Source organism: Zosterops lateralis (assembly GCF_965231275.1).
Source record: "Zosterops lateralis genome assembly, chromosome: 5".
NCBI classification, from domain to species: Eukaryota; Metazoa; Chordata; class Aves; order Passeriformes; family Zosteropidae; genus Zosterops; species Zosterops lateralis.
Window position 1 is genome coordinate 2,539,310 of NC_139766.1, and position 26,521 is coordinate 2,565,830.

The following is a 26,521-nucleotide window of genomic DNA, read 5'->3' on the forward strand; positions in this document are numbered from 1 at the left end:
TCCGTCTCCACCGGAATCCGGGAGGAAAAGCTCCGGCAGTGCCGGACCTGCCCAGGGTGGAAGGTGCCCGGGATGGGCAGTGGGGGCCAGTGCCTGGTGCTGCCCTCACAGGACTCACGGCACGGCAGTCTCTGGGCGTGGGTTGGTGCCTGAAGCCACCCACAAAGCTCCATCAGTGACACCGGGACAGGCAGGGCCCATCACTCCTCCTGAGCCTGCCAGACGATGATCTTACCCCAGAAACAGCTGCGCTTTCCCCGCAGTTTCCAGCCTTGGCTGTGTCTCCGGGACAGCTTTCTGGGCAGCAGAACTCGTGCACACTCCACTTGTCTTGCTACAAAGCTGGGAGCCTCCTGAGCTGAGGGCTCAGTTTGGGACCCTTCACTGGAGGCACTCCAGAAGGAACCTGCTTGCCAATTTCAAAATGTCCTTACATCTATAGATGGTCTTAAATTATCTCAAAAATGACAGAGGTGCTTCCACTCTGTAACTACACCTGCATCCCCCTGGCATCATGGTGGGTGCAGGAGCAATCCTGTCACTGGGGTGGGATACACAGTCTGGGAACTGGACATGAAGGGGCCAGGAGAGGTCTGGGGAGCTGGGGAAGAAGGGACCAGGGAAGGAGGGGCTGAACAGACCCCAAGGCAGTTTGGGCTCTGGGCTATGAATCGGCTGGAGGGACAAGGACAGTGTCCTGTTCCTGGAGGGACAAGGACAGTGTCCTGTTCCTGTGCAGCTGCAGGTCCCAGCAGGGCCTGACCAGCTCCTCTCCCCCAGAGCCACTACGTGGCCTGCATGGCCGCCATCCTGAGCCAGATGGACAAGGACCACTACAGCACCTACATCCAGGCATTCCCCTCCCGGCCTGAGCTGATGGTGAGTGCTGCCCCACGGCAACCCCTCTGCCACCAGCACCTCCCTCACGGCATCCCCCGGAGGGCACTGCAGTCCAGCACAGCTCCTGACATCTTTCCCTCCCTTGCAGGACTTCCTCATGGAGACTTTTATCCTTTTCAAGGACCTGATTGGGAAGACGGTGTATCCCGGTGACTGGATGGTGATGAACATGGTGCAGAACCGGTGAGGGCCTGGGCAGGGACGTGCAGGGGGATGCTGGGGTGGATGTGGGAATGCCTTGGGGCTCCGGACGTGCAAGACTGGTGGGCTGGACAGTGTTTGGCTGCACTGAAGTGGGCACAAAGGACCTCGCCCCTCTGTGTGATGATGGTGGGCACACCAGGCTGGGCACTGGCCATGCAGGTGCTGCCCTCACTCAGTGCTCACTCGCCCCAGGGAGTTCCTGCGTGCCATCAACCACTTTGCCACCACCTTGACCGAGATGTTCCTGAGCAACAGCAACTTCGAGCTGCAGGTGGGTGGGTGCGGCCTCAGTCCTGCTTTGGGCCAGGTGGGTCAGGAGAGGACCCAGCCTGGTCCCCAGCCAGCCTGGCACTCATCCCTGTGCTTCCACTGCAGCTTTGGAACAACTATTTCCACCTGGCCGTGGCTTTCCTCACCCAGGAGTCCCTGCAGCTGGAGAATTTCTCCCCGGCCAAACGCAACAGCATCCTGGCCAAGTGAGTCCCCACCCTCACAGACCTAGGGCTGCCACCATGCCCCGAGGTCAGGGAATTTGGGATGAGCCAGCTGGGCTCACCCGGGGCTGCAGAGTGATGCTGACTGACCTCTGTCCCGGCAGGTATGGGGACATGAGAGCCACGATTGGAGCCTCCATCCGGGACATGTGGTACAGCCTCGGTGAGCCACAGTGTGCAGTGATGGGGGATTGTTGTGTCTCTGTGGGCTGATGTCCATCAGCGCCATCCCCAGAGTGGGTGTGGGGAGTAGGATTTTGCTGTTTTGGGCATTGGAACCTGCATGGCTATGGATCTGCCCCTCAGCCTCCCTGTCCTCCCAGGCCAGCGCAAGATCGAGTTTATCCCGGGCATGGTGGGTCCCATCCTGGAGATGACGCTGGTGCCGGAGCTGGAGCTGCGCAAATCCACCATCCCCATCTTCTTCGACATGATGCTCTGCGAGCACCGGCTCACCGGCAGCTTCAGCCGGGTGAGAGAGCCAAGGCTGCCCTGGGGGAGCAGGATGGGGTGGGATGTTGTGGGAACCACCCGCACCAGGGGAGTGGCATGGCCGGGGAGCGGGGACTGGAACCGTCTCTTTGGGATGGTGTTTGGGGAGGGGCTGCTCCGAGCTCAGCCCCGTCTTCATCCCCTCTCTGCAGTTTGAGGATGAGATCCTGCGCAAGCTGGACAGCGAGGTGGAGGGTGGCCGGGGGGATGAGCAGTACATGCAGCTTTTCAAGAGCATGTGAGTGTGCAGTGACATCCCTGCCACCTCCTCCCCAGGGCACCACCCTTTGCTGTCACCGTTCCCTGCCATCCCACTCCTCACAGTGTGCCCTGGCCATGGGAGAAAGGGAGCAGCAAGGAGAAAGGCTGGTGCCTGAGCACCATCGTGTGACCCCTGCATCTGCTTGCCCCAGGTGTTACCTCTGTCCCAGGCCATGCTCCTGTCTGATGCCCCTGCCCTAGGAATTACCTTTATCTTGCCCCAGGAATTATCCTATGCCTTAAGTGATACCCCTGCCTCAGGTGATACTACTGCCCCAGGTGTTATCTGTGCCCCAGGAATTATTCCTGCCCTGGGTGATGCCCCTGCTCTGCCCAGGCTTTGTCCCTGCCCTTTGGTGCTGAGCAGGGCAGTGGTGGGAGCACTGCAGAGCTGGCTGTGCAGTGGGACCCGTGGCCCTCTCTGTTCCCCAGCCTGCTGAGCTGCTGCCAGAGCCACCCCGAGCTGGCCAAGCCTGGAGAGAACTTTGTGAGGCTGGTGAGTGAACTCCTGGAGCGGCTCCTGGACTACCGGGCTGTCATGAATGATGAGAACAAGACCTACAGCATGAGCTGCACTGTCAACCTCCTGGTGAGCACTTGTGCCCTGCTCCAGCTCCCTAAAGCTGACAGGGCTCATCCCCATGTCCCCAGCTCCCTGGGGAAATGGGGGTGGTTCTCATGCTTCCCCAGGTCCCCAGGGTTGGTAGGGCTTGTTCCTGCACCTCCCCAACCCCCCACGGAGCCCCAGCACAGCAGAGAGGGGGTGCCCGTGGTGCCAGAGCTGGCATCCCTTGGGAATCACTGTGCAGCTCCCCAGGGCCGTGGCCAATCCCATCCCTGTGTGGGGACAGTCCTGGCAGCACCGTGGCCCAGAGGGTGGCAGTGTGGGGGAGCTGTGGCATGTGCCATCCCTGGGGCCACTCAAACAGCCTCGTCTGCCTTTCCACAGAACTTCTACAAGGAGATTGACCGCCAGGCCATGTACATCAGGTGAGCACAGCCCTGGGAGCACCAGCAGCACCTGGGCTGGGGTGTCCCGAGCATTCCCAGTGGGATGGGGTTGGCAGAGTGCCCTGAGGGGCAGGGTGATGGCTCTCTGTGCCCAAACCATGCTGTGCCCCACACGTGGGACTGTCACTGCCCACACACACTGCTCTGCCGCTCCCAGGTACCTGTACAAGCTGAAGGATCTGCACATCAGCTACGAGAACTACACGGAGGGAGCCTACACGCTGCTGCTGCACGCCCGGCTGCTCACGGTGGGCACGGGGGGCTCGGGGGGCTCTGAGGAGGGGGAAGCCCCGTGGGCTTGGTGTGACAGGTCCCTGCTCCCTTGTGCAGTGGTCAGAGGAGTCAAATGCAGCCCCCGTGCCAGACCCACATGGCCTCCACCTGCACACGCAGCGCCAGTTGAAGGAGGCTCTGTACAACCAGATCATTGAATACTTTGATCAGGGCAAGGTGAGTGTGGCCACCTGCCCCTACAGACCTGCAGCCTCTGAAACCCTGCAACTGGAGGGAGCTGGGCTGGCTTAGGGCAAGCCTGCCCTCCTTGCCACCACTGCCCCCTGTTCCAAGTTCCCAGACCCCATTTGCAGCACAGCTCCTCACTCCCCACTGCTGCAGAGGGGCTGGAACTGCCCTGCAGTGAGCTTGGGTGGGATGGTTCACCCATGTCCTTCATCCCATCCCTAGACCATCCCTATCCCATCCTGTTCCATTCCAGCCCAGTCCTTGTACTGCCAGGGGCTGGCAGCTCGGACATCTCAGGACAAAGGCTTGATGAGGTGGGCTGGAGATGGTGGGAAGCCAAGTCCTTCTGCGGCCCACTGGACCACCAGTCCCCACAGGAGAGCCCAATCCCCCTCCTCACAGGGAGCAGGGGTACAGGTGCAGGGTGATCTCTGCTGGAAGTCCCTGCTGCCCTCTTCCCCAGTTCACTCTGCACTGGGGGGCCCTGTCCTGGCCCCTCTTTTCTCCAGATGTGGGAGGAGGCCATCCACATCTGCAAGGAGCTGGCAGAGCAGTACGAGAGCCACTTGTTCGACTACGAAATGCTGAGTGACATCCTGGTGGGTGCCCAGCTGGGCTGGGGGTGCTGCTGGCAGGGCAGGATGGTGGGGATGGGCTGGGGGGAATGGGGGGGTCTGCAGGGCCCCATCCTGTCCTCATCCTGCCCCTCTCCTCTGCAGCAACGAGAAGCCAAGTTCTATGAGAAGATCCTGAAGGTGCTGCGGCCCAGCCCAGACTATTTTGCCGTGGGGTATTACGGGCAGGGCTTCCCCACCTTCCTCCGGGTAAGCAGATCCAGGAGCAGCCCCAGAGCTGCCACCTCGATAGCCAAGGAAACCCACTCCTCACTGGTCTCCAGCTGGATGTGGAGCTGTGGTCTCTGAGTGTCATCATCCAGCCTATTCCTTACCCAGCATCTGTCCCATCCACGTCTGTCCTGGAGATGGACGTGTGTCCTGGGGGCAAGGTCAGATGGTTTGCACAAGTCCAGTTGCTCTCCCCGCATCCACCCACACTGCCATGCCCTCGTAGAAGCCACTGAATTTGTCAGGCAGGATTTGTCCCCAGTGACATTGCTTGGCTGGCATCAATCCTGATTCTCCATGTGCCTTCTTCCTTTTTCCTCTAGTTCCTGAGTTCGGGGAGATTTTTTTGTTCTAGCAGGGGGTGTCTTCTGCTTGGCAGGGGGCTCGGCCTTATCAGCACCAGCACCCCAGTTCTCTGGGGCTCGCTGGCCCCACTCTGTGGCACAGGGATGAGCTGTCACTTTCTCCCCCTGCAGAACAAAATCTTCATCTACCGGGGCAAGGAGTACGAGCGGCGTGAGGACTTCGAGATGCAACTGCTGAGTCCCTTCCCCAATGCTGAGAAGCTGAAGAGCACATCTCCCCCAGGCCGGGACATCACTGACTCCCCAGGGCAGTGTATCCTCTGTGCACAGGGACAGGGCTGGGAGGGTGGCTTGGTCTATCACTCTCCACATGGGAATTCCTTAAATGCCTCTCTGTGCCCCTGGGGTTCTCCCCTCAGGGCTCTGGAGCCCCTGTCCCCATTAGCCCTGTCCTGCAGTGTGTGCTCGTGGCTCCTTCACTCCCACAGACATCCAGTGCTTCACCGTGCAGCCAGCAGAGGAGGCCAAGGTCCGCCTCAAGGGCCGCAGCATCCCGGAGCAGATCACCAAGTGAGTGTCCAGCACGGGGAGCCCCTGCTCTGCTCCCTGTGGGTGGGTTCTCTCCCACTTCTGCCCCTTCCCTCCCCACAGCTTCTACAAAGCCAACCACGTCCAGCGGTTCAGCTACTCACGGCCTTTCAAGAGGGGCCCGAACGATCCTGACAATGAATTTGCAGTGAGTTGATGGGAGGAGCTGCCAGGACCCCCAGCTGGGAGGGACAGGAGAGCTGGGAGGGCCCTGCAAGGAGCTAAAGGTCCAGAGGAGAGACAGGGGATCCCCAGTCCTGGGGTGGGGAAGGTGGTGGTCCTGTGCCCATGGAGGTGGGAGCCCCCCATGCCGTGGGGCAGCCAGGGGTGACCCAGGGTGATGGGAAAAGGGTGGGGAGTGACTGCTGCTCTTCCCAAAGAACATGTGGATTGAGAGGACGACCTTCAGGACAGCCTATCCCCTGCCTGGCATCCTGCGCTGGTTCGTTGTGACCTCCACTGAAACGGTGAGGAGGGGGCTGGGGGGCAGCAGGGCCCTCCCAGGATGGACACAGCCCTCAGCCCTGCCAGGAGCTCAGGCTGGGGCACGGGGAGTGTGTCCTGCCTGTGCCATGCTCCATGGGCAGCAGGGACAGTGTGTGGGGAGCAGCAGAGGAGCTGGAGGGGGGGGTCAGCAACTGCTGCCACAGTTCTCTGCGTGGGCTTTGTTCCTCTGGCAGAGGTGGGTGTTTGGCCAACATCCAGGGAGCCTCAGGAGCCACAGCAGTGGAGATGTGATGTGCCCTGGCTGGGCTGTCACAGGATCTGCAGGCACAAGGATGGATGAGTGCTGCATGTGTGTCTGCCGTGGTGCTCAGGCTGTGCACCCCACTGTGGCACAGCTGCACCCCCAAAGTGACACCGGTGCTTACCCAGGTTTCCTGCAGCCTCGCTGCTGCCTCGTGCCCATGGGGCTGACCCTGTGCTGGGAGCTGGGACCAGCATGGCCATCACAGCCCCATGACCTCTTGCTGAGCCCCAGGCACCCCGTGCCAGGGGTCTGAGGGGCTTCTGGGGGTGAGATGTGCAGCCCCAGGGGTCCCTCCTGCTGGGCTGGGCTGGGCAGAGCCCACTCTGCCAGCCTTAATGAGGAGGGGGCAGGTGGCTGTGCTTGCAAGTGTTGACCCCTCCCTGTGCACAGATCACCATCTCCCCCCTGGAAAATGCCATTGAGACCATGATGAAAACCAATGAGAAAATCATGAGCGAAATCAACAGGCACCAGAACGACCCCAGCCTGCCCATCAACCCTCTCTCCATGCTGCTCAATGGCATTGTGGACCCTGCAGTCATGGGTGGCTTCACCAAGTATGAGAAGGTGAGGGCACATCCAGGACTGGCACCAGCACCACCCCAGCCTGTGTGGAGCTGGGTCAGCCCGGCAGTGGGACTGAGGAGGGTCGTTGCAGGCTTTTTTCCAGGAGCCCTACATGCAGGAGCACCCTGAGGACGCAGGGAATATCCAGAAGCTGAAGGACCTGATTGCCTGGCAGGTACCAGGTGCAGCCTCCCTCTGGCAGGGACAGCTGCCCCCTGTGTCCACTGTCCCTCCCCATCCCAGGGAGCCCCACGGGTCCCTGTTCTCCCATAGATCCCGCTGCTGGCAGAGGGCATCCGGATCCACTGGCAGAAGGTGACAGAGGACCTGCGGCCCTTCCACGAGCGCATGGAGCAGTGCTTTGAGCAGCTGCGGGCCAAGGTGGAGAGTCAGTATGGTGTGCGTGAGATGGTGAGTGCCATGATGGGGGTCACAGGCAGAGCCTGGCACCATGGGGGTGACACTGGATGAGCCAATGCAGGTGTGGGGCAGCAGGGAGCAGCTGGCTGAGGCCACAGCTGGGGTGGGAACAGGGTGAGGAGCACGGGACATGAGGGACCTCAGGGTCCCTGTCTGCCCCTGGAGAGGGCACAGTGCTCCTGGGGGTGGCTGGCATTGGCACAAAAGCAGGACTGGTCAGAGAGGGCACTGATGGCCCTGGCTAAGCCCAGGAAAGGATTGGGGAGGCTCTGCCCTCTCATCCCTCCTGGCTGTCTCTCAGATGTTCTTTGAGGACCGGCGGAGCGGCCGACCCCGGTCCATAGCCTGGGTACCTGACTGGGACCAGCTGAGCCACACTGGAGCCAGGCAAGTGCTGCAGTGGGGAGTGCTGGTCATCCCCTCTCACCTCCCTCAGCTCCCCGTGCTGAGCTTTCTCACTCTGGCCCAGGTGCTTTTCTCCCACCTCCCTAGTCCTCTGCCCTTCCACTTTCTCTTTATGCCAAGTGCATCTCAGGGGGCTGTCCACCATGGTGGCCCTGTCCCTATTGGGGGCATGGAGGAGAGGCACTCCATGTGCAGCCCCCAGGCTCACCTGGACACTGCTGTCAGCTGAGCCATCCACTCTTGTCCCCCAAACCTCCCCTGCTGAGCTCTGCTGTACATGGTGTCTGGCTGAGTGCAGCCACTCCCAGTGATGCTCCAGCTGCTCCATGGCATAGCCCTGCTCCTCCTTCCCCTGCTGCCCCTCACCTGTCCCTGTCACCCCACAGCACGGAGGCACCCCCGACCCCAAAGCCTGCCCCCCGCCCCTCTGAGAGTGAGGACCACAGGAGTGAGCACAGGGAGAACCGCTCCAGCTCCATCTTCGGGCCCCGGCGGCAGGACCTGCGCCAGTCCATCTCAGAGCTGCCAGAGCCCAAGGTGATGCTCAGCACAGCCCTGGGGCCCTGCTCACACTCTCCTGGGTGTCCTGCTGCACCCAGAACTCCTGGCCCTGCCTGCAGCACCAGCCCCCAGCCTGGATGGGACACCCTCGAGGGGCTGGTGCAGCCCCTGCTGCAGGGAGGGCTGGAGGGGTGCAAGGCTGGAGACCAAGAGCTGCAGGGGCTGCAATCCAGCCTGGCCCTCCAAGGTGCTGAGCCTTCCTTCTGTGTCCCAGGATGAGAAGTGGAGACTCTCCTGCCCCATGAATGAGAGGAGCCTGAGCGCTGATGGGAAACAGCCCCCGCCAAGCCGAGCTGCTGCCAGTGCTCAGCCCAGCGCTGCAGGTACAACCTGCCAGGCCACCTTCCTGAGAGTCCCTGCAGCCCCACGAGCAGGGCTGTGCCCTCCCACAGCTCCCTCAGCACAGGTCCCCTCACCCCCTTGTGGTGGTACAGAGTGGGAGCGCACGCACGACCCCTGCTGAACACTCCCTGCAGGATGCAGCCACTTGGGCCTTGGTGCAAAGAGATGTTCCTGGTGGGAGCCAGCCCCCTGCTCCTGGCTGGGCTCACATCCCATGGCACCTGTCCCCTCTGCCCAGCACTGCCACACTTCCGTAGGCAGGAGTGCTGGCCCTGACAGCCCTGGGGACTTACAGCCCTGGGCACACTGATGGGCCCCATGCAACCCCAGGCTGGCTGAGCCTCCATCCCACCTCTCCTGCCTGCACAGGCTCGTCCCTGTCTCCCACTGGCTTTGGTGGCCGTGTGAGAAGCGCCAGCAAACTCCCACCACTGCCCCGGAAGTTCAGCCTCGCGGTGTACGAGACATTCCTGGAGCACAGCGAAACTGCTTCAGGAGGGAAGGTACTGGAAGGGAAGCACTGGAGGGGAGGCACTGGCTGGCTCTGGCCTCCCCAGCCCCACCACCCCTCATGTCCCTCTCTGCTCACAGGCATCCACATCCCCAACAGTGGATGGGAACAAAAGCCTCAAGTCACCGCCGCTGCCTCCACCCAAGTCCAAGCGACTGTCACAGCTCTGATCTGATGCCACCTGCAGCTGCACTGTCTGCAGGGGCCACCCCTGCCCAGAGTGCCCCTGTGCCCAGCCAGCTGCTGAACCCACAGCCCTGCTTGATTCTCACCTGCTGGAGCACCTCTTGCACCATTGACACCCACAGCATCCCACATGGCCATGGGACTCTCTGTGTGCACTGGGCATTGCCAGCTCTGGCTACTGCCACCCTCCAGATGTTCCCTGGGGCAGGGACCCACCTGGCCCTGGATGCTTCCTATGCCACTGGAGCCATGCTGAGCTCCCACACATGCAGCCCCTCTTAGCCATGAGAACACCCCTCCCTCCACCTGAGCTGCCCATGGACTGTGCCAGAGGCAGCGAGCCAGAGACTTCCCCAGTGGCATTTCTGTGTGATTCCTGCTCCCCACTCGTGGGACAGCTCCCATCCCTTGGCTGCCCACCCCATCCTGCAGCACTGGGACACATTCCTGGAGTGAACTGCACAGGAGCCAGCCAGGTGTGCATGACCCCTGGCAGCCTCATGCTCTGCAGTGCCACCTCTCCTGCCCACACCTGCCACCTGCACCAGGCAGGTGTCACTGCCCTGACTGGCCATGCCACGCTCAGCTCCCGCCTCTGCACTGCAGCCATGGCTAATAAAGGGCAAATGCATCAGTCAGGCACCTGCATGGGGCTGAGCACCCATGTGAGCCCCAGCACCCACGCCTGCTTGCCCACAGCCCACCCAGGGGCCCATCCCCAGCTGGCACCACCCCAAAGCACAGGGACTTGCCCTCCTGCTGCAGGGAAGGACCCCAGGGAGCCCAATGGTCACTTCCCAAGCCAGGCTGTGCTGGCTGGACACAGAGAGTGGACTCGCTGCTCAACCCCTGAGCTAGCACAGGGCTCTTTATTCAGGTGGGCTCAGTTGTATTTACAGTCTGTTACAGGGGGACCTGGACCCGTAACCAAGGGCTGGGGAGGGGAGGGGCTGCCTGCAGTTGGGAGCTGCCATCAGCAGGTTCCGCTCTACGGGGGAGAGTGGGATCAGCTCCCGAGGCGAGGGCTGAGGGGGAGACACAGGGAGAAGGTGCCTCGTGCCACAAACGTGGGGCCTGGGAGCGGTCAGGCTGCGCTGGTGCCAGGCTCTCCCCGCCTTCCCAATGGAGCAGCAGGTGCTGCCTGCCCAGTTCCTCACAGAGGGTTGGCTGAGGAGGCTGCCAGGCGCTTCCCAATGTAGATCCTGGATTGGAGAGAGTGACTGTGAGGCACTGGTACAAGGTGCTGGGCCCCCAGCAAGCCAGGAACAAAGGGAGATGACAGTAGACTGCTGCAGCTGCTGGGAGCAGTGGTGCAGGACAGCACCCAAGGATGAGCAGCCCAAATGCAAAGTGTTCCCTCTTCCCCCAGTCCCAGGGTGAGACCCTTCAGACACTCACCCCAGCCCCAGGGTCAGCAGGTGGCTGAGCAGGAGCGAGGGGATGAAGAGCAGCAGCAGCTCTGAACTGAAAAGTCTCTTCTTCCTCCCCACTGCACCTCCCTGCAGGCTCCACAGCACTGGCTGGGGGGAGCACACAAAGGCAAATTCCCTGGGAAAAGTTCATGGTTAACAGGGACACAGGGACAGCAGAACAGGGGCAAGCAGGACGTGCTGGTGGGGAACACAGGACTTACTTTGGAGACAGGTACCGAGGGCAGCGGGTACAGGCCCAGCCCAAGGACGCTGTCAGGCGTCGCTGCCTCCACTTAGCTTCCTCTGGCACATCCCACTGGAAGGAGACACAGGGCAGGTCAGAGCAGGGCCTAGGGGCACAGCAGGGTGTGGTGGGGACAGCTCCCTCACCTGCCGGGGGTGGGGGCAGCCTGGCTGGGGCTGGTTGTGGGCAGGCAGCACCTCACTCTCCCCTGGCTGATCACTCCCATGGCTGGCTCCGTCGTCATCCCAGGCTGGGGAGCCCAGCACGAGCAGGGCCCTGCAAACAGAAACCCTCAGTTACCAAGCCCAGCCTGTGGCCCCAGCGCCAGCCACAGCTCAGCAGGGCTCTGGAGCCTGGCTCCCCCTCGGGACTCACCCATCACTGCTCTCTGTCTCCAGCTGGGCCTCCAACAGCATCCGCTCCACGTCGGCGTGGCAGGAGAACGGCGAAGGTGCCAGCTCGGGTTCGGGGCAGCCTGGGCCACACCGCAGCTCCACCCAGGAGCCTGGAGGGGCTGTCAGCCCCTGCGCTGTCCCGGGCCCACCCCTGCACCCCATCCCTGCCGGGAGCCCTCCCCAGCACACCCTGCACCCCTGCCTGCAGACTGCAGGAGCACCAAGTGCAGTCCCCGACCTGGGACGTCCTGTGCACCTCAGGGCTACTTTCCCGGGACATGCATATTCCTCTGCCCCCAGCCCCGCGGTGCTCATCAGCCCCCTCTGATACCCCCGCACTGACCCAACCCCAGGTGCACACCAGCCCGCCCGGGACCCCTGTGCTCCCTGGCCCCCGGCGCACGTCAGCCCCCCAGAAACCCCGCCTGGACACTCCCCATACCCACTCCCCATCCACAGTGCACATCAACCACCCGGGACTCCCGGTGACCCACACCCCCAGGTGTGCACGCCAACCCCTTGGCTTCCCACCGTCCCGAACACCGCGGTGCCCCGGCCCTCCCATTGTCCCAAACCCCTCGGTGCCCCGAAACGCCCCAGTTCCCCGGCCCGCCCGGGTCTCCCACTGCCCGGATCCCGCCCCAGTGCCCCGGTTCCCCGCGGACCGTCGTCACCGGCTCCCGCCATGGCCCCGCGGGTGCTCCGCGCTCAGCCCCCGCCGCTGACAGTCACGTGACGCCCGCGAGCCCCCATGTAAATAAAACCACCGGCACCGGGAGCCGGTCTCTTAAAAGGGGCGCTGGCTCCGCCCGCCGGGGCCCGCGAGCCGCAGCTCGCCCGGCCGCGGGGGCGGCGGCCCCGCCGCGTTGCCTCTTTAAGCGGCGCCTACGTGCGGCGCGCGAGCAGGCGTCGGCTGCGGCGCGTGCAGACCCGCACGGAGCCGGCCCGGCCCCGCCCTCCCCACTGGCCCCGCCCCTCTGTCCCGCCGGCCCCGCCCCTCGCCCCGGTGCCCGCACAGCCCGAGCCGCGCCGGACGCTGCCGCCGTTTATTTCCGCCGCCAGGGGGCGCCCCCGCCCCGCCCGTCCCGTCCCAACCGCGCGGGGCCCGCGCGCTCCCGGTGCCACCGGCCCGGCCCGGCCCGGGGCTCCGGTCAGGGGTTGCCACCGGCCCGGCCCGGCCCGGTCAGGGGCTGCCGCCGGCCCTTGCCGCGCCGTGCTTCTCAGCGAACCGCCTGCGGGAGAGAGCGCCCTCAGACACCGCGGGGCTGCGACCACCCCAGGGGCGTCCCGTGAACCCCACCCGGGGATTGCCCCTCTTGCCCGGGACCGGGACCCGGGGACACTGCAGCGCCCCAGGGCCGGGCGCTCTCTGGCTGCACGTTGGCTCTGGTTGGACCCGTTTCATTCCAAGCTCGCCTGGAGCCCGGGGAAAGGGGTGAAGGCAGCAGGAGCTGCTCTGGGAGGGCCATGGGGAAGGTACAGTCCCTGCTGGGGACAATCCCGATGGAGAATGGACCAAGCCAGGGCAGTGAGGGATGCCGGGGCTGCCCATAGCAGCTCATGGTCCCCCAGATCAACCCATGGGAGTCACTGTCCCCCAGCAGATCCCAGCCAGGTTTCCCAGTCAGAGTTTCCCCACAGGATGGGTCCCTCAGCACCATCCAGTAACCAACAAGCTCAGGAACACTGAACTTCCCCTCAAACACATCCTCAGTTTTCTGTATCTTCCTAAATCAAGACCCACACACCAGAACTGGCCTCTTGTCCCAGGATTTGCCTCATGAAAATCCTGCACAGAGATCAAACTGTGCCCTCACACCAAGGAGGATTGACAGCGCTGTCCCTGGTGCCAAACAGGAATGTCCTGCCCATGCTGAGGGTGCCATGGCACCAGTGGGACCTCAGAGAAACCCAGTCCTACAGGGGCTCCTCTCAGCCAGACATGGATTACACTGGACAGCACAGTTCCTGGGGCACCTCGGGTGCTGCAGGGGCTGGGATCTGGGGGCTTGGGCATGGGGAGATTTTGTGTGGCCCTGGCACGGGGAGGTGTGGGGGGCTCTCACCTCCTGGCATAGTCGTACAAGGCTCGTTTCCTCTCCTGCAAGGACAGGTGACGCTCCACGGAGGATTTCGCAAACTGCTTTGTAGCTGGCTAGAAGAGAAAGCACAGGAGCCATCAGGAGACAGATGAAGCAGGGGCCTCCTGCAGGACCTGGCATGCCAGGCTGGTGCTCCATGCCCCTGGCTAGTCCTGAACATCAGAGCAGGGAGACACAACCCCAAAGTACCTTGGAAGAAGGTGCAGCCACAGAGCCCTGGATGCCAGAAGCAGCTGCAGCCTGAGAGGTAGACGGGGCAGGCAGGTCTTCAGTCTCTCTACTCTCAGGGAAGAAGGGAACTCTCCCCTCCAGCAAGTTGGCAATGGTGGTGTCCACACAATTGGTTTGGACTGCGGGGACAAAGTCAGAGATTAGGACACTCCATCCTGGCTGCCACTGCGTTCCAGTGCAGTGGGGACAAGGTTTCTTTTTTCACACTACAGAAGGTGCTCCCATGTCCCTGCTGCCATCCCAGTCCCTGCTCACCCAGGTCTGTCTTGATGACCTCCAAGGGCACGTGAGGCAGCACCTCCTTGACCTGCTGTGCCATGGTCACGACCCTCAGGTCCTCAGGAGCAGCCCCAGGCGGGCTGGGGGGCACCCTGGGCCGGGCTGCCGGGGGCTGGCTCAAGGCTGCGGGAGAAAGGACAGTGGCCTCAGGGTGAGGGACTAAAGGTGGGTGGTCTGTCACTGAGAGCAGACAGAGGCCTGCCCAGAAGCAGAGCCCAGGCTGAGGTTCTGCAGCCAGGACCCTCACCTGGGGCAAAGGGCAGCCGTGACGTGTGCCTCAGCCTCTTCATGTGCTCGGTCCTGTCGGCAGCGGTGATCCGTGTGGATACCACACCCAGCTCCATGGCCAAGAGCTGTGCAATGCAGAGGAGTCACATATAAAAACACACAACACACACAGCCCAGGCAGCCCCTCCACGCTGGGGAGCATGTCAGGGGTACATGACGCTATGGTGAGGGCAAGAGGGCTGGGAACTGGTTTCTCCAGGGCCTCTGGGATGATTTCAGTGTTGCAGAGTGCACATGAAAGACCAGGAATAGCAATATCATCCTGTCAAAAAGGGCTGACAAGGAGGTATGTCTGAAGCTGTGAGGTACTGAGCACTTACAGGCAGGGTGGAAAAACAACTGCTTTGTTTGACTTGTGGCATTATAAAAAGGGGGTGAAAGGTTTGAACTTGATGGGAAGAGCCCTGACAACTGCAGAAAGGCTCAGTGTGGGGTAACAAATAACCCATGAAATAACTGAGTTCTTGCAAGGGGCAATAAATATGTACCAAAGCTCCCATCACACCAACACATCCAGAAATGCCTTCTGCAACTCTGCCTGCACCTTGCTGTCCTCTGTGCCCACCCCAAAGTGCAGCACATCCCTCTCCCACGTCACCTTCCTACCTCCTGAACTCGGAGCGCAAAGTCCTCACTCCGCTCGTCCGCTTGTCTGGGGACAGACGGCATCCACCTGGTGGGGACAACAGCACGTGGAGCCGGCCCTGCTGGGAGCAGCCCCTGGGGACACCCTGCCAGGGGCAGCCACGCCATCCCCACCTCCATGCTCCCTGCTCACCCCACAGGAGCACCAAACCCCAACACCCACTCCCAAATCCAGGACACGGCAGAAGACAAAACTGGCTCACTGGAGCTCTGTCAGCCCTCGAGTGTAGCACGAGGGATCTGCAGTTCCCAGAAAGGCCTTAATGAGGATCTGTGGCCATTTACATGGAAGTAGAAAACGGGTCACCCAGAATTCAGGCAGACAGAACTAAGGAAAGGCTTTCCTTTGCTGAAATACACCAAGCCCTACATTTGATTCCCAGTCCCTTCCACTGCCCTCATTTCAGCAAAGCTGCTCAGCCAGCCTGGGCTCACCCAGGCCCTGGGCAGGGGTCTGGACCACCCCTGCACCATCCCCCAGGATCACTCCACTCCCAAGGGATCATAGGGACACACAGGGACACTGAGGGCCAGCACAGCTTCAAAAATACACCTGGAAGCTTGAACTAAACACCTGGAGTGATTGAGACTCCTCTCCTTCCCCAGCAGGAATCAGGAGTCCTCTCCACACTAGGAGCTGGACATGGCCAGGCCCAGATGGTGCTGAGCCCAGCCCTGCTGAGGCAGCCAGAGAGGGAGCTGTCACTGCCACGGTGACACCACAGCCCTGCCCACCCTCAACCCTGCCCCAAACGGAAGAGAGAGACGTAGTACCTTACTTGATAAACTGTGAAGGGAACGAAGAAGGTCCAGAGCAGCTCCGTGATCCAGGAGGAGTCAGCCACGCTCTGGGGGAGAGAGCACAGTGAGATCCCAGCCATGGAAAGGAGCTGGTCCAGGTTCTACTGGGGAGGGAGGTGGGCAGAGAATACCTGAGCTGTGGCTGGAGGATTGGGAAAGTGGGAACAGCAGAGCCAGTGCAAGCAGGGCAAGCCCCTGGGCAGCTTCACCCTTGTTGGTCATCACCAGTTCTCACTGCTCCCAGTGAAAACTTTCCTCCCACTAAGACAGCAGCAAAAGTTTCCCTCTGTATCTCCACATTCCCTACTAGTCTGTGCCTTCAGAAAGCACCAAAAAATGCCTGAAAAACTACTAAAGCTTCCTCAGAACCTTGAACAATCCTCCCTCATTCTAGTGGCAACAGCCTCTCTGTGATGTCCCAACTCCTTTCAGCTCTCCCAGGGAACAGCACAAGAGGAAACAGCCTCAGGTTGTGCCAGGGGAGGCTGAAGTTGGATATTTGGAAAATTCCTCCTTGAAAGGGTTGTCCAGCTCTGCCACAGCTGCCCAGGGCAGGGGGAAGTCCCCATCTCTGGGGAGATTTAGCAGCCCTGTCGATGTGGCACTTGGGGACATGGTCAGTGGTGACCTTGTCAGTAGTTGGGGAGTGGTTGGACCCACAGGCTCAGAGGGATTTTCCAACCCAAACAATTCTGTGATTCTCAGACAGGCTCATGCCTGTTTTATCCCACAGCCTGGGAAGAGGAGCTGTACATGAGAAAAGCCCTGAAAGCCCAGCCATGAGGAGAACTGAAAAGCCTCATCTGGATAAACAGAACCTCAGAACCCTAAACCCAAAAGCCTGGAGTGATGCCCACAGTCAGATTTCAGTTACACTGCCTGTGCCACAGAACAACACCCTCCTCCAACATTCCACACAACTGGAGATGGAGAAATTTGTTTCTTAACCCCAAATCTGGTGTTTGGCCCAACCCAGCGCCTAATATACATTACACAATTACATAAGAAAATTTTCTATAAAACACCAATTGAACCATACAAAATACCACATCTCTAACCCTTCCAGTTTCTGATGGTTTAAAACCACCCCAGAAATCCACCAGGATTTACTCAGCCAATGTGCAGGAAGCACAAAGTCCTGCTCACACACTGGAAATAAAATTTGAGCCAAGAAGTGACTGTAACCAGCACCTCCACACAGACCTGCTGTTCTCCCTGACATGCACGAGGGAAGAGATGCACAGACACACAACTTGTTACAGCTCAGAATTTCTCACAGAAACCAAACCCACAAGTGTAAGATACTCCTTATAAACTGTCCAGAACAGAAAAGCTCTCCCATTTCTCTCAAGGAATCATTCAAAATGTAACTTATCCTCATTGCTAGAAAACTGCATCTTCCCCCAAACTTGTGGCCTGCCTCAACTCTGTCTCAGCACCCCTGGCCTGGCAGGGGTTAACAAAGATTTGCCAAATATTCCTGCACTTCCAATCCCTGCACACATCCAGGTGACTCCTCGCCCTGCCAGGGGTCACCAGATCATAGATAATAAATATAAAAAGTAGGAAGTTCAACAAAACCTCGCTGACAACAGTTTCCCTGCAAGGCCTTTGGCAGTGCTGCCATTGCCCTCGTGAACTTTATCCCTTGTGTGGAGCTGCTCTTGCAGCATGCCCTGTGTCTGTGCCTGGGGCAGCAGCTCAGGAGCCACCAGAGCCCTGTGTCACCTTTGGCACAAGCACTGACTGCAGCTGACCTTCCACAGCAGGGAACTCACCAAGAGGAAAGCAGACTGCACTGGCCACGGGAGCCAGAGGCACAGTGACAGCCAGCTGGGCCACCAAACATCTGTCAGACTGACAGATTCCAAATTCCCAGGAAAGGCACTGGGAACAGTGTTAGCCCTGAGCAGCTGGTTCCAGGGTGCCAGGACACACCACAAGCACCAAAGCAGGAGCAGAAAGAAAAGCTGTACCCACCCCACAGCCTGTCCCTGTGCCCACCACTCACCACAGCCACCAACGGCCTCCGGACCTGCAGGGCAACGGGCTGGACCTCATCCAGGATGGAGAAGGGCCAGGAGCTGGAAGGGAGGAATTCTGCAGTGAATGATCCTGGAACCACCTCAAGCCACCTTGTCACAATACACCAGAGCCATTCCCAACCCCCCTGCTGTGAGAATTCCCTCTCCCCTGCTGTGAGAATTCCCTCTCCCCTGCTGTGGGAATTCCCACTGCCCCACCTGAAGCGGAGCAGCCCGGCCCTGCCGTTGGTGGCCGCCTCCTCTGGAAACAGCAGCAGGGGTGGGTTCCCTCGGTGGGCAGAGTATTCCTTCAGGGAATCCACCAGCTCCGCACGGCTGCCTGTCACTCCCAGCTCCATGAATCCCCGGGACCAGCAGATGAACCCTGGGGAACCGCTCAGGGCAGGCTGCAGGGAGAACAGGAGTGAGGAGGGAGCACCGCCCTGCCCACCCCTCCAGGCCCACCTTCCCAGGTGACAGAAGTGACAAAGTTCCTGTTCATTAGCAAAAAGTGCTCTGGGACTGAGGGTGACCTGTGCTGACAGCACTGAGAACAAACATGTCACTGCCAGGCCTCAGCCCCTGCTCCAGCCCCAATTCCACAGGAAATGGATCCGAAATCATCAGTTCAGACTGTGCCCTGCCCAGCTCCCTGTCCCCCAGTGTTCTCTGCAGCAGCCCTGACACACTTGGCAGGACACACACTGCTTCCAGGAGTCCTCCCTCTCCAGGCCAGGGGTAAATCAATGGCTGTACAGGACACAGGAGTCTGCTGACTCAGGAACTCCACACACAAAGAATTTTACAGGAGAGCAGGGACAGCTCAGAACTACCCAAACAACACTGACATGCAGCTCCCTCAGCACTCTCCATGTACCCCCTAAAACTGCCCACCCAGTGCTGGGGGAACCCCACAACCAGCCCTGCCCCACAACTAGCCCTGCCCCCTTATCCAAAAGGCCAGAGAAGGAAGCAGCTGCTGGGATCTGTTCAATTTTCCACCAGAATTAGCCCCCACTGTAATAACTCCTGCTGCTCCTCACCCTGTTCCACTTTTTCATGCAGAGGCCATGAGTGACACTGAGCCACAGAAAACGCCTCAAAGTTAACACCCTTTGAGTTAATAAATCAAATCTGGAGATGAAACCTTCCAGGATCTGAAAGAGCCTAGAAGGAAACTGGAAAGGGAATCTGTGCCAGAAACTGGAGTGATATGACAAGGACTAATGGGTACAACTGAAAAGGGAGAAATTTAGGCTGGATATCAGGAAGAAATTTTTGGGTGTGAGAGTGGTGAGGTTACCCAGAGAAGCTATGGCTGCCCCTGGATCCCTGGAAGTGTCCAAGGCCAGGCTGGACAGGGCTTGGAGCCACTTGGGCTGGGCAGGGGGTGGCACTGAGGGGGCTTTAAGCTGTGACCTTCCACTGTGACCACAGCAACATCAAATGGGGCCGAGCCGCCCGCGCCCCGCCCTCGGGGGGGAGCCCTCACCGTGTTGCAGGAGGTGAGCAGGCTGACGACGTTGTGGTCGAAGGGGGTGACGTGGTTGGCAATGAAGACCCTGGCGCCGGCCCCGCGCAGCCGAGGGTCGCTCTGACGCACCAGCAGCCCCAGCACGGAGCACATCACACGGACAATGAACCTGCCAGGGGAACAAGGGTCCTCCTCAAGTCCTGCCGTCTGAACCACTGCAAGGTGACACGTCCTAACAGGCAAGGACCCAGGAGTTGTGGTGGCTGGACAAACGACACTGGCACCGAATAGAAATGACACTTCTGGAGCAGGAATTGGTGTGGGGCTGGGACTGGGGTGAGGGCAGCAAGTGCCCACAGAACTCCTGAGCAGCACACCAGGCTCATCCAGGTGCTCCAGACCAGTCCCTGAGCACTCCAGAGGTGACTGCCAGCTCCGGGCTTGGCAGAGGAAGCACCTCCAAGGCTCCTGAAGACAAGGAGTCCCGAAAGCACAGATCTCTTCCTAAGCCAGGCCCCCACGGCTCGGGACACCCGGGGCGGCCCTGACACCCCACACCCCACCCCGGGCAGCAGCCGGAGCCCCCCGAGGTACCCGAGGTCACTCACCGGCGCACGATGCTGTCGGGCAGGGCGCAGCTGACCAGGAACACGTGGACGCCGATGAAGACACGCAAGACGAGCAGGCAGAGCCCCACGGGGGCGTAGAGCAGCAAGGCCAGGAGCAGGAACCCATCGGTCGGCAATCTGCAGGAGCAGAAAGCGGCCTGAGCGTGGCCGGGACGATCCCCAGGACCCGCCCTGCGGCCGCCGCTCCGCGCGGTTCCCCCCCCAGCAAGTCTCTCAACCTGCTTCTGTCACACCCCGGACCCTCCCCGGTCCCCTCACGGGTCACCCCGAACTCCCCCACGGAGCTTTCGTGAGACACCCCCGGCCTCCGCTGGCCTCGCGACCCCCGCCCGGGGTTCCCGCAGTTCTCGCGCGGCTCCCCCGGGAGTCTCCAGAGTCTCCACCGCGCGGGCCCCGGGCGGGCGCTCACCGGTGCGAGTCGAAGAGCCGCTCGGGGCCCGGGGCCGCGGGCGGCTCCATCCCCGCCGTGCCGGCGCCTCACGGCCGCCCCGCACCCGCCGCCATCTTGCCCGCGGCCGCGCGCCCGCCCGCGCGGGGCACGCTGGGTGCGCTCCGCCTTCCTCGTCCGCACCGAGGGCCGCTCTTCTCCCGGCCGCGGCCCTCGGTGGCTCCGGCGGACTCGGTGAGCGGCTCCGATAATGGAGTTGCGCTGCTCCGCTGTCGCGCCGGTTATCGGCACATCTCGGTGACGGCGGGACGGTATGTCCCAGCAAGCCTACAACTCCCGGCGTACCCCGTGGCAGAACGGGCTTCCGGCAGGTCCCACCTAGGAACTACGGCTCCCGGCGTGCTCAGCGGTGGGGGACAGTTTAGGGCAGACCCCGCCTCAGGACTACAACCCCCGTAGTGCCCCGCGGCCCGGCCCCGCCCCAGCGGGGCGCGGTTTCCTCCCGGCAGCATGGCGGCAGCGGCGCGGAGGGTGCGGATCCGGTGGATCCCGGTGCCACCGGGTGTACAGCTCTGGTGTCGAGCGCTGACCGGGACCGCTGAGCCCCCACCGCCCCCTCCTCCTCCTCCTTCCCATCCTCCGCCGCCCTCCGCCCGGGGCCGGTCTCTAGCGGCGGCGGTGGGCGCCGGGGCAGCGGCGCTGCTGCTGCTGTGGGCCCGGGAGCGCCGCCGGCCCCCGCTGAGCGCCGCCGTGCCCGCCCCGCCGCCCTCCCCGCCACCCACCTCGCCCCGCGCCGCCTTCAACTTCATCGCCGACGTGGTGGAGAAAACGGCGCCCGCGCTTGTCTACGTGGAGATCGTGGGCAGGTACCGGCACCGGGGGGTCCCCGGCAGGGATTTCCCTCCTTCCTGCGCAGTGTGGCCCCGGCCCCGCTCCGGATCTCTGCCGGCCTCTCCTGAACCGTCCCGGAGGGCTCCCACAGGTGCCTCGGGAGGCACCGACACGCGGCTGCCACACGTCAGTGCCACATCCGTGTCCTCCGGGGCCGTCTGGCGATGCTGCCTTCCAGGCTGCCCCGTTACTCTGCCTGGGAGCAGCACTTGGCATTTCCCTTTGTGCTCTCTACTGTTCTCACCGTTCAATGCCTCCGGCCTCTTGGCAGAGAACCTCTGTGCAGCAGCTCTGCCCTTGAGCTTGGTGACTGCTGCTTCCAGCTTGGTGTCACCTGTGTGCAGCGTCACCCTCTCTGCCTCACAGTGTGAGGAGGAATCAGCTGGTGCTGCTCCTTCTCTGGGTTCCATCCTGTTTTCCGTTCACTTCGCCTGATTACCAGCAGAGGTTGGGGTGATTGGCCAGGGCTCAAAGTTGTGAGTCCAGTCCTGCTATCAGGAAATGTTCCTGTGGCCTCTCAGGTGTTTGTTACTCCAAGGTGCTCCAAGGCTGGGCCCCATGTGTCCTGGCCTTGCTCCTGCACAGGTCGCAGCCCTTCCTGTTCTCACATGCTTCTATTCCTGGTAGGATTGTAGCTTTGTGGCTGTGCACAAGCTCTGGATTCCTTCTGCATTCCTGTAGATTCCCCTGATTGGGATGGGGAAGGATTCCCCCATCTTGCTGTGCCCGCACACCTCCCTGCTCTCTGCTGCCTCCCAGCCCTGTCCCTGTCACCCCTCCTGAGCCATGCCTTCCTTGCAGGCACCCTTTCCTGGGCCGGGACGTGCCCATCTCCAATGGCTCTGGCTTCGTGGTGTCCCCGGATGGGCTGATTGTCACCAATGCACACGTGGTGGCCAACCGGCGGCGTGTGCGGGTGAAACTGGCCAGCGGCGACATGTACGATGCCGTGGTGCAGGACGTGGACCAGGTGGCCGACATCGCCACCATAAAGATCAAACCCAAGGTGTGTGTGTGTCACAGCTGTGAGGACACTGGGAAGTGGGGACATTCCCCCTTTGTCCCACTTTGTCCCGCTGACTGTCTGATTTCTCACAGCACCCGCTGCCCACGCTGCCCCTGGGCCGCTCGGCCGAGGTGAGGCAGGGCGAGTTCGTGGTGGCCATGGGCAGCCCCTTTGCCCTGCAGAACACCATCACCTCGGGCATTGTCAGCTCAGCACAGCGCGGCAGCCGCGAGCTGGGCCTGGCCGCCACCGACATGGAATACATCCAGACTGATGCTGCCATCGATGTAAGGGACATGGGGACAACACGGGGAGGGAGGTGGAGCACGGGGAGTTCTGGCTGGTCACCCTGGGATCAGCCTCAGGATGGGGGTCTCGTGGTCTGCTCACACTCTCTCTTCCTCTGCCACAGTTTGGGAACTCTGGGGGCCCCCTCGTCAACCTGGTGAGTCCTGCTGCTTGTCCCCCTTGCTGGCTGGGGCAGGGATGTGCTGCATGCCTTTTGCTGCTTGCCTCTCTGTGGGAGTGTTTGTGGGTGCTGGGATGCTTCCTGGAGGGAGGAGGGCTAAGCCTGGCATGAGAACCCTGTGTAGTATCTGAGGCAGCTGCAGCTGATGGGGCTCTGGTGGAGATGAGGTCTGGCTGGTGCTGGCAGGGCAGAGCCAGAGGCTGCATGGACTCATCCTGTAGACTCAGCCCCTGGGTCCTGCCCAGCCTCAGCAACGCTGGGACAGCAGCCTGGGGAGGGGTGGGTGCACAGGCAAGACCCCAGGCTGGTGCAGTAGCTCCCCTGCTCTTCACAGTGATCCAGGCTGGGTAGCCCAGTGCCCTTTCCCTGCAGGATGGTGAGGTGATTGGTGTGAACACCATGAAGGTGACGTCGGGCATCTCCTTTGCCATCCCCTCTGACAGGCTGAGGAAGTTCCTGCAGAAGGAGGAGCACCGCAAGAGTGAGTGGGGACCTCCCTGCTCGGGTGCTGGGGGAGGAGGATGAGAGGGAAACTTTGGCACAGCTGGACTCTGGGCCCTTCTTCCTGAGAAAGGCAGGGAGGGCGGGAGAAATCTTTGGTGCCACAGGAAAACTGTGCTGCTGCTGCCCTGCCCTGTCTGGTTCTCCTGTGACACTGGGGAGGGACATTCTCTGTCAAAAATCTGACAAACCAGAGAAGCCAAGTCACGGTGCAAAATGCATCACCTGGAATACTCCTGCTGATGTTGGGAACTGGACTGAGCTGTTGTAGGGATTCGGAATGGCTCTGGATGCTGCCTGCCCCGAGGGCTGTGAGGGCTCAGCCCAGTTCTGAGCACATCTCTGTTTTCCAGCCATGACATTCCGTGCCCTTTCCTTCCACAGGCTCTTGGTTTGGCAATGCAGAAACGAAGCGTCGATACATCGGGGTGATGATGCTCACCCTCACTCCCAGGTACCTGTCCTGAGGTCAGGGGCCAACAGACTGGTCCTGTTGGGGCAGGGCTGTGATGGGATCTTCCCAACTAACCAGGGGTGCTTGGTTTTGGGAGGATTATCTCCACAGCTTAAGCTTTTGCTTTCAAATCTCTTTGTGCTTGTGCTGTGGTTAGTCTCCTGGCTGGCTCAGTGGTAAGTTGGAAACTTGCAAGTTTCTACACTGGGAGCAGACTCTGTGAGCAGATAAAAAATGCTTTCCCTGACAGCAGGGTGGAGCCAGGTGGGAGTCAGGCTCTGCTCCTAGAGAACAAGGGACAGGACTAAAGGAAATTGCCTCAGGTTGTTCTAGGGGAGATTGAAGTTGAATATTGGGAAAATTCCTTCTTGAAAAGGGCTGTCCAGCCCTTGCACATCTGCCTAGGGCAATGGTGGAGTCCCCATCCCTGGGGGGGATTTAACAGCTGAGTGGATGTGTGGCACTTGGGGACATGGTCAGTGGTGGCCTTGGCAGAGCTGGGGAAATTGTTGGACTTGATCTTAAAAGTCTTTTCCAACCCAAACAATTCTGTGAAGTGCCCATGTCAGCAAGCAGGACTTGTGCTCTCACCTATGGGAGCAGTTCTCAAGGACAGCACCTGCTCTGGTTCTTTAGCTCTTGCAGCCACATTTCAGAGACCTTCAGCTGCCTCCTGAGGCTGGTGTTGTGCCATGCTGAGCAAACACCTTTTGGGGCTGTGCTCTGCCCTCCTAAAGATCTGGTGAGTTCCCCAATGCCCAGCAGATGGTGCTGGTAACCCGGCAGAACCCGAGGGATGTAGGAGGCCAGCCCGGCCTCCTCCTGCTTCCCTGGCCACGCTTGCAGGGACCGGGTCTGTCAGGAAGCAGCGTGAAATTCCTCGGACACGGCTCCTGGGATGCGGCTCCAGCTTCCGCACAGCCCCCGAGCCGGTCCAGGGAAACCACCTGACTGCCAGGCTTGTTTGTGCCCAGCAGGAAGGGCTCCCAACAAGGGATTGCTCGCCTTGGAATCAGGTGACTGCCCTGAATGCCCTGGACCTTTCCATCTGGAAACCTTTCCCTGGCACAGGAAGGAGAAGCTCCCTTTTGGGCACAGACCCTGTTGTTGTGCCCGTGGTGCCCAGGCCAGATAAGAGGCAGTGGGCACAGAGACATGTGAGAGTCCACAAGAAATCACTTTGTTTACTGTGAGGAGAGTGCTCAGAGCCTGGCACACATTGCCTGGAGGGTCCTTGGAGAGCCTCAAAACCCAACTGGACACAGTCCAGTGCAGCCTGCCCTGACTGGGTCTGCTGGGGGTTGGGTGAGATGAATTTGAGAGGCCTCTTCCCACTTCTGCTGTGTGAAATTGGGAAGGGATGGCAGCTTGCACTGGGCTGTGGGACAGCACAGTAGAGTTCAGCACGGATTACAGCCACGTGGGGAGCCCTGACTGGCTGAGCAGGGACCTGAAAGGAGCAGAGCTGGGCAGAGACTGAGTGTGTGGGTCTGCAGGGATTGGAGTGAGGGAGTGTTGGGGGGAAGAATGCTGTCACTCGGGAGAGATCCAGCTGGAGTGCTGCATCCACTTCTGGATTTCATTCAAGACTGGTGAGGAGCAGTTGGGGAGAGTCCAAAGAGGAGCTGTGAGTGATGCAGAGTTTAAATTTGGTTTAGAAATCCTAAAATCTGTGGGAAAGTTGGAGGAACTGTGATTGTTTAGTCTCTAGACTCAGGAGGAGACCTCTGCTGATACGTCTGGCAGGAAGAGTGGCACAGCTTGTATTGTGTGTCCTGCCCACCTAGGGCAGAGAAGTGAAACCACAGCAGGGAAGGGGCAGGTCTGACCCCAGGAAGGGTGATGTGACATGGGGATGTGCATCACCACAGCTCTGATCCAGCTGGCAGCTGCTCCAGGGCTTTCCAGCTCTCCTGGTTCCATTTGGATCCTCATCCTCTAATTTTGACAGGAGGATGGCGTTGTTTGGGGCTGGCAGCTGTGGCTCGTGCTCAGCAGGGTACAGGGACACAGGAGGGGAAGTTCTGTACCTGGTCCCTAAGCCTGTGCAGCTGCAGGGAGTGGGGTGGGAGCCCTTCTCTGCCTCCAGCTCCATCCCTGATGCCGATGTTCCCTCTGCAGCATCCTGGCAGAGCTGAAGCTGCGTGACCCCACCTTTCCCGACATCTCCTATGGTGTGCTGATCCACAAGGTGATCATCGGCTCCCCGGCACACCAGTAAGTGCTGCCTTGTGCCTCAGGGCTGTGTGAGCATGTCCAGAGCAGCAGGGCTTGGGCTCTGCAGCAAAAACTACCTGGGAACTTTTTCCCAGGCTGGGTGTCTTGCCGGCCAAGTGCAGCTGTAGAACCCCAGGTGCCACAGCTCCTGCTGCACTCGGAAGACAATGATGCTGAGTGTCTGCCTCACCCTCTGAGTGCTTCATCCGTGTCGTCCCCGCAGGGCAGGGCTGAAAGCCGGGGACGTGGTGCTGGAGATCAACGGGACGCCGTCGCGGCGCGCCGAGGACGTGTACGAGGCGGTGAGGACGCAGCAGAGCCTGGCGCTGCTGGTGAGGCGCGGCTATGACACCCTGCTGGTGAGCGTCGTCCCCGAGGCCACCGAGTAGCAGAGACCACCCGGAGCCGAGGGCAGGACTGAGGTTGTGTCCGAGCTGGCCAGGCAGAGACCGAGAGCTCGTGCAGGGCTGGAAGGGGCCAGGAGAGGGGCCTGCGCTTGGGCGACTTGTGGTGCGGCCGTTCCCCTCTGTACTCCAATAAAGCACTTTTCTAGAGGCCCCCAGGGCCATGTCGTCTCCTTCCCATGGCAGCAGCAGTTGCCTGGTGGAGGCTGGGCTGTGTGGGACCCTGCTCCTCTTGTCAGTCTGCACATGAGACACTGTGGCTGGGCAGGAGCTTGCTGTGCCTCCAGGGACCTTATCAGTGTTCATGGTCTCCTTCCACTTGCTTGGTACCCACCTGGGCTGGGCTCCAACTCCTCTCTGTA

At 61.0% G+C, this 26,521-nt stretch overlaps 4 protein-coding genes across 5 annotated transcripts in view; 2 read left to right on the plus strand and 2 right to left on the minus strand.

Annotated features, from left to right (window-relative positions):
• The window catches only part of LOC310909195 (dedicator of cytokinesis protein 2-like), a 44,100-nt gene extending 34,210 nt beyond the window's left edge, over window positions 1-9,890 (plus strand). The window contains exons 29-53 of the mRNA XM_083860790.1: window positions 781-879; window positions 989-1,083; window positions 1,297-1,375; window positions 1,480-1,580; window positions 1,703-1,761; window positions 1,922-2,070; window positions 2,243-2,328; window positions 2,784-2,940; window positions 3,301-3,341; window positions 3,520-3,610; window positions 3,693-3,812; window positions 4,334-4,423; window positions 4,544-4,648; window positions 5,146-5,287; window positions 5,463-5,544; window positions 5,626-5,710; window positions 5,943-6,029; window positions 6,704-6,880; window positions 6,972-7,055; window positions 7,154-7,291; window positions 7,602-7,699; window positions 8,092-8,242; window positions 8,481-8,589; window positions 8,978-9,111; window positions 9,200-9,890. Of these exons, the coding sequence (XP_083716916.1) occupies window positions 781-879; window positions 989-1,083; window positions 1,297-1,375; window positions 1,480-1,580; window positions 1,703-1,761; window positions 1,922-2,070; window positions 2,243-2,328; window positions 2,784-2,940; window positions 3,301-3,341; window positions 3,520-3,610; window positions 3,693-3,812; window positions 4,334-4,423; window positions 4,544-4,648; window positions 5,146-5,287; window positions 5,463-5,544; window positions 5,626-5,710; window positions 5,943-6,029; window positions 6,704-6,880; window positions 6,972-7,055; window positions 7,154-7,291; window positions 7,602-7,699; window positions 8,092-8,242; window positions 8,481-8,589; window positions 8,978-9,111; window positions 9,200-9,289 (2,649 nt within the window). The 3' untranslated portion in view covers window positions 9,290-9,890. The remainder of the gene's footprint in view (window positions 1-780; window positions 880-988; window positions 1,084-1,296; window positions 1,376-1,479; window positions 1,581-1,702; window positions 1,762-1,921; window positions 2,071-2,242; window positions 2,329-2,783; window positions 2,941-3,300; window positions 3,342-3,519; window positions 3,611-3,692; window positions 3,813-4,333; window positions 4,424-4,543; window positions 4,649-5,145; window positions 5,288-5,462; window positions 5,545-5,625; window positions 5,711-5,942; window positions 6,030-6,703; window positions 6,881-6,971; window positions 7,056-7,153; window positions 7,292-7,601; window positions 7,700-8,091; window positions 8,243-8,480; window positions 8,590-8,977; window positions 9,112-9,199) is intronic.
• Window positions 9,891-10,171: 281 nt separating this feature from the next.
• On the minus strand, window positions 10,172-12,262 carry LOC310909212 (BCL2/adenovirus E1B 19 kDa protein-interacting protein 3-like). 2 transcript variants are annotated; one of them, XM_083860807.1, is made up of 6 exons: window positions 12,022-12,262; window positions 11,337-11,466; window positions 11,108-11,237; window positions 10,939-11,033; window positions 10,704-10,853; window positions 10,172-10,507 (listed from the first exon to the last, which is right to left on the minus strand). In XM_083860807.1, exons 1-6 carry the CDS (start codon window positions 12,041-12,043, stop codon window positions 10,459-10,461), a joined length of 576 nt encoding a protein of 191 aa, XP_083716933.1. In that variant the 5' UTR covers window positions 12,044-12,262; the 3' UTR covers window positions 10,172-10,458. The 2 variants fall into 2 exon arrangements, with proteins under 2 accessions (XP_083716933.1, XP_083716932.1); XM_083860806.1 differs by lacking the exon at window positions 12,022-12,262 and having other exon boundaries at window positions 11,337-11,974.
• A 189-nt stretch (window positions 12,263-12,451) lies between these two features.
• On the minus strand, window positions 12,452-20,459 carry AUP1 (AUP1 lipid droplet regulating VLDL assembly factor). Its single transcript, XM_083862213.1, has 12 exons — window positions 20,239-20,459; window positions 19,809-19,946; window positions 19,219-19,369; window positions 17,946-18,133; window positions 17,714-17,786; window positions 15,676-15,749; window positions 14,863-14,929; window positions 14,216-14,321; window positions 13,945-14,091; window positions 13,648-13,808; window positions 13,423-13,511; window positions 12,452-12,588 (listed from the first exon to the last, which is right to left on the minus strand). The coding sequence occupies exons 1-12, from the start codon at window positions 20,286-20,288 to the stop codon at window positions 12,540-12,542; spliced, it is 1,293 nt and encodes a 430-aa protein (XP_083718339.1). The 5' UTR covers window positions 20,289-20,459; the 3' UTR covers window positions 12,452-12,539.
• A 215-nt stretch (window positions 20,460-20,674) lies between these two features.
• Window positions 20,675-26,304, plus strand: HTRA2 (HtrA serine peptidase 2). Its single transcript, XM_083862214.1, has 8 exons — window positions 20,675-21,083; window positions 21,910-22,114; window positions 22,207-22,401; window positions 22,527-22,559; window positions 22,956-23,064; window positions 23,469-23,538; window positions 25,660-25,755; window positions 25,979-26,304. The coding sequence occupies exons 1-8, from the start codon at window positions 20,728-20,730 to the stop codon at window positions 26,142-26,144; spliced, it is 1,230 nt and encodes a 409-aa protein (XP_083718340.1). The 5' UTR covers window positions 20,675-20,727; the 3' UTR covers window positions 26,145-26,304.
• Window positions 26,305-26,521: the final 217 nt, after the last annotated feature.

Coding starts and splice junctions, on each gene's coding strand:
- LOC310909212 (XM_083860806.1), bottom strand. CDS start 11,809: ATGGGGAGTGGGTATGGGGAGTGTCCAGGCGGGGTTTCTGGGGGGCTG. Junction 11,034..11,107: donor GCTGCCCCCACCCCCGGCAG/GTGAGGGAGCTG, acceptor GTCTCCTTCCAG/TGGGATGTGCCAGAGGAAGC. Junction 10,508..10,703: donor CTGCTGACCCTGGGGCTGGG/GTGAGTGTCTGA, acceptor TCTCCAATCCAG/GATCTACATTGGGAAGCGCC.
- AUP1 (XM_083862213.1), bottom strand. CDS start 20,288: ATGGAGCCGCCCGCGGCCCCGGGCCCCGAGCGGCTCTTCGACTCGCAC. Junction 19,370..19,808: donor CCCGACAGCATCGTGCGCCG/GTGAGTGACCTC, acceptor TTCCCCTGGCAG/GTTCATTGTCCGTGTGATGT. Junction 13,809..13,944: donor GGTCATCAAGACAGACCTGG/GTGAGCAGGGAC, acceptor TTGTCCCCGCAG/TCCAAACCAATTGTGTGGAC.
- HTRA2 (XM_083862214.1), top strand. CDS start 20,728: ATGGCGGCAGCGGCGCGGAGGGTGCGGATCCGGTGGATCCCGGTGCCA. Junction 22,115..22,206: donor CCATAAAGATCAAACCCAAG/GTGTGTGTGTGT, acceptor GATTTCTCACAG/CACCCGCTGCCCACGCTGCC. Junction 23,065..23,468: donor GAAGGAGGAGCACCGCAAGA/GTGAGTGGGGAC, acceptor TTCCTTCCACAG/GCTCTTGGTTTGGCAATGCA.